At 37.5% G+C, this 11,204-nt stretch overlaps 1 protein-coding gene across 2 annotated transcripts in view; it reads left to right on the top strand.

The window, feature by feature from the left end:
* The window catches only part of DPY19L4 (dpy-19-like 4 (C. elegans)), a 29,550-nt gene that overhangs the window by 7,220 nt on the left and 11,126 nt on the right, over positions 1–11,204 (top strand). For both annotated transcript variants that reach the window (XM_010140983.1, XM_010140984.1), the window contains exons 7-15: positions 1–33; positions 1,872–1,995; positions 2,572–2,706; positions 3,966–4,097; positions 4,187–4,285; positions 5,389–5,462; positions 7,273–7,431; positions 9,110–9,229; positions 10,337–10,457. In XM_010140983.1, coding sequence (XP_010139285.1) covers positions 1–33; positions 1,872–1,995; positions 2,572–2,706; positions 3,966–4,097; positions 4,187–4,285; positions 5,389–5,462; positions 7,273–7,431; positions 9,110–9,229; positions 10,337–10,457 — 997 coding nt within the window. The remainder of the gene's footprint in view (positions 34–1,871; positions 1,996–2,571; positions 2,707–3,965; positions 4,098–4,186; positions 4,286–5,388; positions 5,463–7,272; positions 7,432–9,109; positions 9,230–10,336; positions 10,458–11,204) is intronic.

The raw sequence follows: 11,204 nt of genomic DNA, 5'->3' as shown, positions 1-11,204 counted from the left end.
AATGCTGACTGTAGCATGGTTCATTATTAACAGGTAAGAAAAACATCTTTATACAATCTAGCTGTCAATAAGGCATTTTAAAATATTAGAGTGGATTGAAATGCTTTCTATTAAACTTTATGTTCTCATTGTGAGAGCAAACTCTTATGCCAATGCAAAATGTTTCTCAGGGATGCACTGATTCACATGATGCTTTTATTAATGGAAAGGCCTCCTGTTGTCCAAACCATCCATGCTGCCAGTTGAACTGTCTTTATGTATGTGTGAGAATACTGATGTAGTAGTGTGTGAATACATCAGTATTCTCACACAATTCCATTTTGCAAAAAACATTCCTTGGAATGTCTTGTGCTGGTGAAGACTGAAAACGAATTTCTGAAGTTGCTGTAAAACAGAATTGCTCTCTGTGACCAGCTCTAAATATTTGACAGTTGTTCTGTTGCTTAGAAGGAAATGACCCAGTGCGTCTTTCTCCTTATCAAAGTAAGGAGTCTTTGATTTTTTTTTTAATCTGCTTTTTCAAGTGGCGTTTTGTGCAAAGTGGAATCTTCTTAGAGGATTCTGATCTTAAGATTTTTTTCTTTTTGTTTTAAAAAATTTCGCTGGCAAGAAAATGTCCCTTCCCTTTATGAAACAGTGCAATAACAGGGAGCCTCATCTGAGCAATGAGAACTTGCATTCAGGCTCCTGGTTTATCACCAAGTAGTTCTGGGGCTGTCAGTGAACTTGAGACCACTTGAAAGAAAAGAACTACAGAGGAGCAAAATGTTAGAGGTACACATTAAAAGTTGAACTGTTGGGAAGCACCTTTTAGGATTGTGAAGTCATCACAACTGAATCTGTGATTAGTAGCTAAAAACACTGTTCATCAAGTGTGAACAGTGGAAAGTGATTAATAAATCTGGGGTTTTTTCAACAGCAAAGAAGATTAAACAATGTTAACAAATTGAAAGGTCTAGTAGCTGAAAAAGCTCCAAATACACCTCTGTAAGAGGCTTCAGAAGTAAAAATGAAAGATGGTGCTTTCAAATATAAGATGATAAAGGAGCTTGATGCTCCTTTTCAAAAACACAAAGTAGTAGACACAAAGATGACTACGTACCTCTGAAACTGATGCCTTTGATCACATTTGAAAGTGTGGCTTGTGCTTCTAAGTCACTTTAGCACTTTTAAAAACTTTCTCCTACAGCTCTAATTGTGCAGATACTGTCAAGTCAGTCCATGATATGACCCTGCATGTTCCCCATCCGTCTTTAATCTCCTGTTTTGCTGGGCAGAATTTTCCCTGTAGACAGAGTATCTGCTGGTGCCGCTGCTGTGAGGGAGCACTTTGGATGATAAGTATGTTGTACTCGACTGCCTAAATCACTTATTTAAAACACATTATATGAGAACTGACAGGAATTTTTTTCTCTCAGCTATGAGCTGATTTTTATGGTGTTGTGAAAAGCTGATGTTACGGCAGCAGTCCCCTGCCTGTGGGCACAAGGTCATTTAACTCTGCTGGTGGCCAGAGAAGGCTTTGTTGTGATAGTGCAGGTTGGCAGAAGTAGTGCATGATGTGTCTGACCTACACAGTGTTGTGGTGGGTCAGAAAGGCTGGAGGCAGGTGTTTTTTTGTTTTCAGTCCTATAAAAGCCAGCTAATAAGGAGACCGGTTGAATAAATCAGAAAAGATTGGACCTTCCATGCTGCTACTAAATTTGTGACCTGTATCTGCAGTGAAATTGTGCCAGTATTACTTTACACCTAATACAGAAATAGTTTGCTTTCAAGGCCCTGCTGATAACTAGAAGTGATATTTAGGTTTTCCTTGATATTTTTGTTCCATAAATCTTTTAATAATTTTATTTGTCTGTACTTTATTCTAGGACAGATACAACAAGAATTGATTACTCCATACCATCAAGGGAAAATTGGGCTTTGCCGTATTTTGCCTGTCAAGTAGCAGCTCTCACAGGCTATTTAAAAAAAAACCTCAATTGTTCTGCTGAGGTAAAGCAAAATTAATTTCTTAATAAGGAGTTGCTAATAGATCTGTGCTCTAGAGTAGTGACCTCTCTCACTATTGCCCTACTAGGCAGAAAACAGTAGATGTATTGTTGTTTGTTCTTTTCAAAACAGCCACATGGATTTCACCTAGGCTTGTGCAGTTTTTGCAAAGCGACTCGTGCCCTGCCCTGTTATGCCCCCGTGAGGGTTCAGAGAGAACAGTTTGGTAATGAGCTGCCTACTGTCTTTCTAAAATAAACTGATGCAGAATTTTTCTCACTACGTAAACTACTTAGTTGTTCTTCCTGTCGCTCAGAGAAAATGGTGGTAACTTCTGTTCCCTGTCTCTCTGTCAAAGATACTTCCTCTGATTGGCTTAAAAGATTTTTGAATGTTCCAATAATTACTTTCTTCCATTTGAGAACATGTTAAATATGTCTGAAGTCAGTATTTAATTATTTCTGAAAATAATAATTAATTTCCATAGTTTCTGTTTTAATGACCTCTCAGTTACTTAGTGACACGGATGCATAGGTATGAAATTAATGTGCTTTTTTTTGTTTTTCTTTTTTTCTTTAGAAGTTTTGTTACCTTTTGGTGAGTGCTTCAACATATACCTTCATGATGATGTGGGAATACAGTCATTATCTCCTGTTTGTCCAAGCTGTTTCTCTTTTTCTGCTAGACAGTTTTGCCCTGGCACAGACAGAGAAGGTATTAGAACTTTTCAGCCTACTGATATTTGTGGACTTAAATACAGCCTCACAGGTGCCTGCCATAAATACCTCTCAGAAGCTCCAAAGGATGCAGGCTGAGTGACATCTTGAGTGTCTTGCAGCCTGGGTCCAGTTGCAGTGCATGTCACGTCCATTGGAAGAGTAAAATGGCTTTAAACTTGCTCTCTTTTAGGCTACTGTGTTTGGGTCAGCTTTCCTAACAAAAGGGTCAGAAGCTCAACAAAGCTTCTGAGACCTGAAATGTCCTTGGAGAGCTGAAAGAGTGAGGAATGGTACTCAGTCATGCATCTTTCTTGGCCTAGCTGCCTCTTTTATTTTCCCTATTTGCAGGGTGGAGCTGACAAAAAACTTGCTCAGTTGCCTCTGTGCAGTTAAGGGGCTTATTTTTACCCTGAATAGCCCACCCTGTACTGATTTAGCCAATAAATAGTCAGATAATGAAGGGAAATTGATTTTTCAATACAAGAAAGTATTTTAATTTATTTTGCAAAATGGTTCATAAGAGTGCTGCAACAATAAGACATTTTTATCCTGCCTGTTGCAATGGTATATATGCTGCTTTGTACATGTGTGCCTTCTCATTTTATCAGAAGTGGCTTCTGTTTTGAACTGCATGCACTTTTGTCACCTCTTCTTTCAATTGTTTTTTTTTCCCCCTGTTCCTCAGCAGTGGGAAGTGTTTGATCTATTTTAGTTCAAAGCAGGGTCCTTAAAATATAAGGAAGAAGATGGGTGTTTTGATAACAGTCTAAAGAATCAAGTATCAGGGTTTATGAGATCTGCTTATCAGTTAGTAAATAACAGAAAGTGTCAGTAACAGTCTCTGTATTGCTGACATAGGTTAAATGAACAAGTTACTGTAGGGGCAAGGAGAGCACCTATTTACGGTAGTCAGCTCTTCCACACAAATGCTGTGTTCGTACTGTCGCATTATGGTTACTGCTTCACGCTGCATCACAGTGAAGTGTTACAGAATGTGGAGACCTTGTAAAATCCTGCTGCTTTGGGCACGTATACAGAGTTCTTGTGAAGTAATTGTGCACTAGTTACTGACGCTGACCAGAATCATTTTGGTGTGAAAAAACTTTTCCCGAGTCAGACAGTACCCTGCTAGATTCATGAGGTGGCAAACAGAGATCCATTGATCCCTTGATTAACAGAGGAAAAGCTCTGAAAAGCAAGAAGTACATCCACTGTAACTTCAATTTATTGTGTTCTATTTTGTTTCTTCAACAGGTGCATGAAGTATACAAAATCTACTTGTTTTCACTCTTCTTGGGGTACCTTTTGCAGTTTGAAAATTCAGCCTTACTAGTGTCACCATTGCTGAGTCTTGTAGCAGCTTTAATGCTCTATAAATGCCTTCAGGTAACTAGACTTTCCTCTAACTCTGAGTGTAGTTTTTCTTATTTAAACTGAACTCCAAATGATACAGCATTCTTAAAATATTTTCGCAGATGAACATGAAAAAAGGCACATTTATGTCAAGATTGCTGAAAATAATGTACATTTATTTGGTACTTACAATAACAGTGACACTAAATTTCTTGCTAAAGGTAAGTTTTCCTGCTAAAAAGTGATGTTAATTGTCAAAATCTAAGTGGAAAGTTGCAGATGTTTCTTGGAAAAATCTTTTGAAGTATCACTTATCTTATTGACCGGAGAGTTCATAGTGTAATACTTAGCAACTTGACGTACTAAAAATCAAGTCATTTTATATCTATATAAAAATACTCTGATATAGAATTACTCTTTAAATCACACTTAAGCTACTTCATAAATGTGGGGTTTTTTTAATAAGTTGGAATGCCTTTACAAGCTGGTCTGAATATTAAAACAATATTCTTGTGCATGGAGAAGACCTAGAAGCCAGGAAGAGGAATGAGTACTCACAGCATAGTTTTAAAATTTCAATTAAACTTCAACCAGAACATGGGAATAGAGACCTTCACTTAGTGTAGGAGTCAGCTAAGAGTTGAGATGACACAGTGGGATTTTAGACTGGTCTTGTATTTTGATTAGCAACTCCCTCTTGCTGGCTCTTGTCTTTTACATTGTGGTTTTTCTCTGTCTCAAATTCACCCTGGTTGCCTTAATTGACAGTATCAACTTAAAGAAGCTAGTGAACCCTGAAAACTTTGCTTGGATCTGATTGATTTCTTGTGTCATTCAGACTGACTAGCCTTGCTGTATCTCCAGGAAAATAAAACCTGACCTTGAAAAATATGAGTTAAATTGCATAGACAGTACACAGAATTTTTGTCTTCTCAGACAATTTATGTGAAGATTACAAATGCTCATACCTTTTGCAAGGCTGCAGTCCTATTGTTTAGCAGAGCCAAACACAGTGTTCTTTAGCTTGCTTGGGGGTAAGTCTATGTCTGTTTTCCAGGATCCTTTTTACACCACTCGGTAGTCTTTTGGCAACATATTGGCAACTTTTCACTTTTCTCAAGGAAACCCTAAAGACAGGATTATTTAAGTGAAGATTAACAATACTATACCAGCACCTTAATTGGCACACTTAATCCAATTTATTAGTTTTGACTAAATCTTGAATAGTTGATTGTTCCCTGGATTTTGTAATCTGAATAAAGTGACTACGTGAAAGCTGCTTCCAGCACTTGATAAGATTTTTCTCTGCTAAATTAATTTTCAGATGTTTGTTCCTCATAAAGAAAATGAGCATTTGCTGAAGTTCATTGAAATAAAATTTGGCTTAAACACAACTAAGTAAGTTTTTTAACTTTTTACACCGTCTAAGATATCTGAATTTCTGAAACTACTCTGAGAAGCGTAAAATTGCAGTGGCTTGTGAGAATTTTTAGAGGAGGTAGTCACCTGGTTTTAAGATTGAATTAAAAAAAAATGCATATACAGATTTTACTTGGGATTTTGAGGTTTCTGTGGCACCTCGCTATTTTTCATGCCTTGGGGTGAAAGCATTTCACAGATCTTTGTTTTCTTTTGATGTTGAAAAGCAAAACTTTTCATACCCTGTTTAGTGTTTTCTAATAAAACTTGAAAGCAAAGATAATATGGTAAAGGTGGTGGTACTAACTTTTTAGAGCCTGGAAAACAGAGGGCTCTGAGAAGAGTCATGAACTATCAATACTGTCTCAAGACTGGTTTGGATTCTGGGAGTTTAGTTTTGAAAGAACAACACCCCCATTCCCCCCCCCACCGCCCCCACACATTTTGGAAGAAGTTAGGATAAGAGAAAACTGAAAAGTCAGAGGGAATTATTGCGATTTTAAGAAACACTATTTGCATCTGTAAAAGAGTTGAATGTTGGACTACAAGAAGATGACATCATGGCTACAGATTTTCTGGAAAAGATCGAACAAAGTAGTGGTAAGGACTGAAACACCTTCTGGACCCAAGCCAAGACTTGCAATTCTGTGCAGGATTTGGGACTCCCTCCTGGAAACTGCATCTCTCTTAGAAAACTGCTTCACAGCCTTTCAGGGGAAGAAGCGGAAAATGACATCATACATAACTGAAATTGTTGGGGAATTTTTGGAAGAGAAGATGCAATGACATTGACTAAGATGTGTTGTTTAACACACATACATACACGTTCTTAAGTGTTTGGCAAGAAAAGACAAGACTGCTTCTGGTCAGGATTTCAGTTTATTCAGCTACCAGGTATTATGGATTTTATTTTTTTTCTTCTGGAGACCTGCTACATTACTTTCCAGGCTATCAAACTGCAGTGAAGCCGGTGATTGAGACAAACTGGGTGCAACTACGCCTAGAAAATTGTGTAACTGTGGGTTGGAAGTACAGTTTGCAGCACAAGAGCTTCAAGAGCTGTCTTTTAAGGACAGTTTGGACATGCCCAGCTGTTAATCTTTAAACTGATTCTGTCCAATTGAAAGTGGTTCAGCTCCCTAGTATTCTCTTGGGGGAAAAGAAAAACAAAAGAGGGAGGAAAGCAAAACTAAATAAGACAAGAATGCATTCACGGCATCGCACGCTGCACCAATTCCAGTTGAGAGTACGCACTGATAGTGCTTCTTGGCAGAGTATATAAACTTTCTGGTCGTTAATTGAGAAAGAAGAATGATCAGGTGGGTTCAGCTGCAGAACTAGAATTTCAGCATTAAGGATTCTGTTCTTGGCAGTGGCTTGGGTTTCTTTGTGATCTCAGATGACCACTTTCCCTTCTTCATCTCCCCTTTTGGAATGGCAAGCATACCTTGCTTCAGTATCTCTAAAATCGTAATCCACTGTGACAATGAAGTGCTTTGTGGTCCCCATAATGGACTTACATGGGAGGTTGAGGTTTTGTGATATAAAAGACTCATAGTCCAGTCTCTTCAGCTCACAGGTTCTTTTTTGGAAGATAAGCTTTTGACAATTACTCTAAAGAGTACTTGCAAAACAGTTTCAAATGATAAAAAAGATACCTTTTCAAAGATGAATTTCAAATAGCTTCCTATGACATGAGTAGGTTAAAATGATTGGTTGTGTGCTGGAGTTTCGTTGTTTTTCAGATCTGCGGGGTATTGTTTCTAATGGGATGTTTTTCCCTTACTAGGAATTTTACAATGAATTGGCTGCTTTGTCAAGAATCTCTACAGGCACCCTCCCAAGACTTTTTTTTGCGCCTAACACAGTCATCAGTGTTGCCTTTCTATATTTTAGTATTAATTATATGCCTTTTTTCTGTAACTCAGGTCATTTTTAGAAATATTTGGTAAGTATAAATACTAAAAAAAAAAGTTAAAGATAGTAGGTTCATGGATGTCTAAGTGAATGATCATTGTGTTTGTTCCTCTGAAGTTTGTTGCACCATTGAGCTTGCCAGGGTGTGAGCAACAGTGGGAAAAAGTCCCACCAGAGTCTCCTAAAGAAAGTCCTTTAGCGAGGAGCTTCTTAAGCATCCCTCCAGTCAGGACAGGGAGTTGTCATTGATTTGTTTGCTCACAGGGGCAATTCCTATGCAACTCTGACTAATGTTCTGTGATGTGTTTATGTCGCTTCCCCTTGGGAGGGAGAAAGATGTTTTCTCTGTTTTTTCTCTCCCAGCAGCAAACTTAACTCGTTGCTAGAGAATTTGTTCCTCTGTTTTGGGTTTGCTGGGTTTTTTCTTTTTCAAGTTTACATACTGTGAAGCATGAGAAGGGTGATGTTGAGAGGATTTGAGATTTGTAATGGTTCACTGTTAGGTTTTTTTTTAAAACTCTTGTTTACTGTGATAAGGCCCATCAGCCTTTGCTGCTCAGAACAGAGCTGAAGCAAAACTGACAAGTATTTTTTAGCTTCACGGTGATTCACAGTTCCCTTGAGAGAAGGGATAGTGGAGCTGGCTGTTTACAGACTAAAAATAGCAATGCTGTAGATTCTAGTGTAACTTGTCTCAGAAACCCAATGGCTAGGAAACTGCCTCTTTCTGGTAGAAGATGAATGGTGTAACTGCTCAGGCATCGGGGCATATTTCTCACTTGTCTGCAGCCAATATTAATAGATTTTTTTTCAAGGACAAAGTCTTCTAATAAATAAAGATTATACTACTATAAATGAAAATGTCTGTCAGGTTGGATGTGTGATAGCGTGTTCAAAACAACAAAACAAACTTCTGATTTTTTGCTAGTGGTTGCAATAGCTATTTACTACTTTGTAATGAGCAGTGACTCCAGTATGCCCAACAGCTTTTTAAAGAAATGCCTAAAATAAGCCTTCCCCCTCCTCAATTTTTTTTTTTAATTTTGAAGCAGTTCATCATCTCAAAAATTTTTCCATTTGTCTTGAGGAAGCTTATTATGAAATTGCAGCCTGAAATCACATCATAGTAGAATAAAATGTCATCTGTTGTGTGCCTTGCTATCTCATTTGTAGAAAAACATTAGTTGTAAGATTTTTATTACTATTTTTATTTATAATATACTACTGGACTTTATAATAATGCAGTTAAAACCTGTTTTTTATTATGTTCCTTTGCCATAAAATGGGATGCACATCCATACACTGTCATCATCCTGCATGTTCTGTAATTCTTCCCCAGACTAATGGTGTGAAGAAATGCATATACAGCATACTTGATCTAAATGTTCGTGGAGTGTACATGCTCTTAAATTAGACTGTCACTTGGTGCCAGATTACCTTAAAAAGAGTATTTGTAGTCATAGGTGGTGATCCCCTTGTATTCATTCACAGCCAGTGCTCCAGAGAGGTTAGAGTCTAAAACAAGGAACGGCAGTTACTGATAGGTCATTGATGAAGTATGAAAAACAAGCAGTGCAACGATATTGTATGACATGACACAGAACAATCTCAGTGTACTGCTGACATAACAGTCGTAACAATATCTTTATTGGCACCTTTGCCTGAAATAATGTCTGAATTAAGTGATGTCTCATTTTCTCCAACTGCAGTGGTGAACCACTTAAAGAGACAGTTAAACTTGAGGATGGTCGAATCGGAGAGAGGCCAGAAATAGTTTATCATGTAATTCATACAATTTTGCTTGGCTGTCTAGCGATGTGTTTGGAAGGGTAAGTCTGATTTTTATGTATCTCTTTTGAAAGCAACAGAATGTTCCTAACTGGACATGATACACCATTCACCCCTCTGAAATGCACCCATTTTCAGAAATGTATTTGGCGTGTAGTGGTACTAGTTAGTAGGAGAGACAGCAAAAATAATTTTGACTATAAATTGGATACAGGTATATGATAAATTGTGTTTGGTCTCTTTAACACATTTTCCAAGCTTTAATGCAGCCAAAATCCAAGACATTAATTGAAGGAGATTTTAATAATTTTCTTTATGATATTTATGTGTAGAAGTGTGCTCTAAGTCTTTTAATACTGTATTCTAGCAAGACCTTGTGTAGCATTTTGATGAACAGCATATATTCTGGAATATTGGGACGTGAAAGATTTCTCATCCACCTTCCTGTGTCTAGGCTAGCATGGATTATAAATTTGGTTTGTTAAACAGCAGCAAAACTATTTTCAAAGGTATTGTGTTAGTTCTTAAAGCTGCAGAAGCTAATGTTTCAAAGACATTTCTAATCTTGGCTCTCAGCTAAATCAGCTTAAAGGTGACAGGCTTGCATTTCTATTGCACTTATGTCCTAAAATCTGAATATTCACAAATTCCTGAAGTGAGCAGACTGTTGTATTACCATGTAGTTGTTTTAATTCGACTAGTCTAACCTTCAGAGGCAGACAATACCAGCAAATCATAAATTGTTTATTAAATATTTTCCTTTCTTTCTTCAGGAGCTTCCTTATAGTACAGAGTCTGTACAGCTTTGCTGAATAGCTGCTTTTTATCCTTGCTTGGCTGGAAAACCACAAAAGCCAAGTGACTTTACTAGTCTCTTTGTCTTTCATCCTCCCCTGCACGCTGTGAAGGGTTTTGTCATCTTTTACCTTGAATCTTGCTCCTGCATCTTGCAGCTGATAATCAGGTGCCAGCTCTTCTGCTAGTAGACTTTTCCTTAATTTACCCTTCGGTGTCATCAAATAGGATCTCAGATTGCTTGAACATCCAGACTGTGTTTGACACGTGCAAAAAATCTGAATGTTCTTATAAATACTTTGAATACAGAGGCATGCACAGAGTCCCAACTAAGTTATTTCAGTGTTTTTCAGAGTGAAGTATCTATGGACACCTTATGTTTGCATGCTTGCTGCATTTGGTGTGTGCTCTCCCGAACTTTGGATGACGCTTTTCAAGTGGCTTCGACTGAAAGCTGTGCACCCAATATTGCTGGTGAGTTGCTGTTGCCAATGTCTTGGGAATGACCGCTAGCAAGCATATAACTTTTCAAACAACAATGACCTAAGAACTGTAGAAGAATCCATAAAAAGAACATGTAGTTATGTGAGCAGTAATCTCTTGTTACCTGCTTTTTCTGTGTCTTTCATTCTTAATATCACAATTCCATGTGTTCTCAGATACTTGGTGATAAAGTTGTGTTCACACAACAGCCTTCCCTCCTAAGAAGCAGAGCTGTCTTCATCTTTCTCTCTTTCAATCATTGTTTAATTTCTTTTAACAAATCTTTGAGACCTCAAGTTCTCTGTCATATTTAGTTGAGTTTGGCCAAGAAGGTCATGCTCTCTTAGCAGTGCAGGGGTGCATTTATTTTATTAATAAAATAAGGGTGGGATATTACTTACCTTAATTTCGAGGGGCTTATAGGAATAAATATTTTATACTTAAACAGAGATTCACTATGTCATTTTTGAAAATGCCATACACTGTTATATCAGAAACACTGACAGTTTTCTTCCCATCAAGGAGTGACAATACGTTCACATACATGTTAAAGACACTCTTTTATATATCTCATGCTTTCTACCATATAGACCCTTTTTACTATTTACACAGTAGATGTGTTAATAACTTATTTTCAAGAGAATGCCTTGTGTGTGTTTCTTACCAAATGTTTCCTGATCCATGTGAGCCATTTTCTCCTTTTTTGCAAAGCAAAAAGTTTTATCAGCAGGCATGATG

This window comes from Buceros rhinoceros, unplaced genomic scaffold (genome assembly GCF_000710305.1).
Source record: "Buceros rhinoceros silvestris isolate BGI_N320 unplaced genomic scaffold, ASM71030v1 scaffold6548, whole genome shotgun sequence".
NCBI classification, from domain to species: domain Eukaryota; kingdom Metazoa; phylum Chordata; class Aves; order Bucerotiformes; family Bucerotidae; genus Buceros; species Buceros rhinoceros.
The sequence above is the reverse complement of the archived record's forward strand: the minus strand, read 5'-3'. Positions and strand labels throughout refer to the sequence as shown.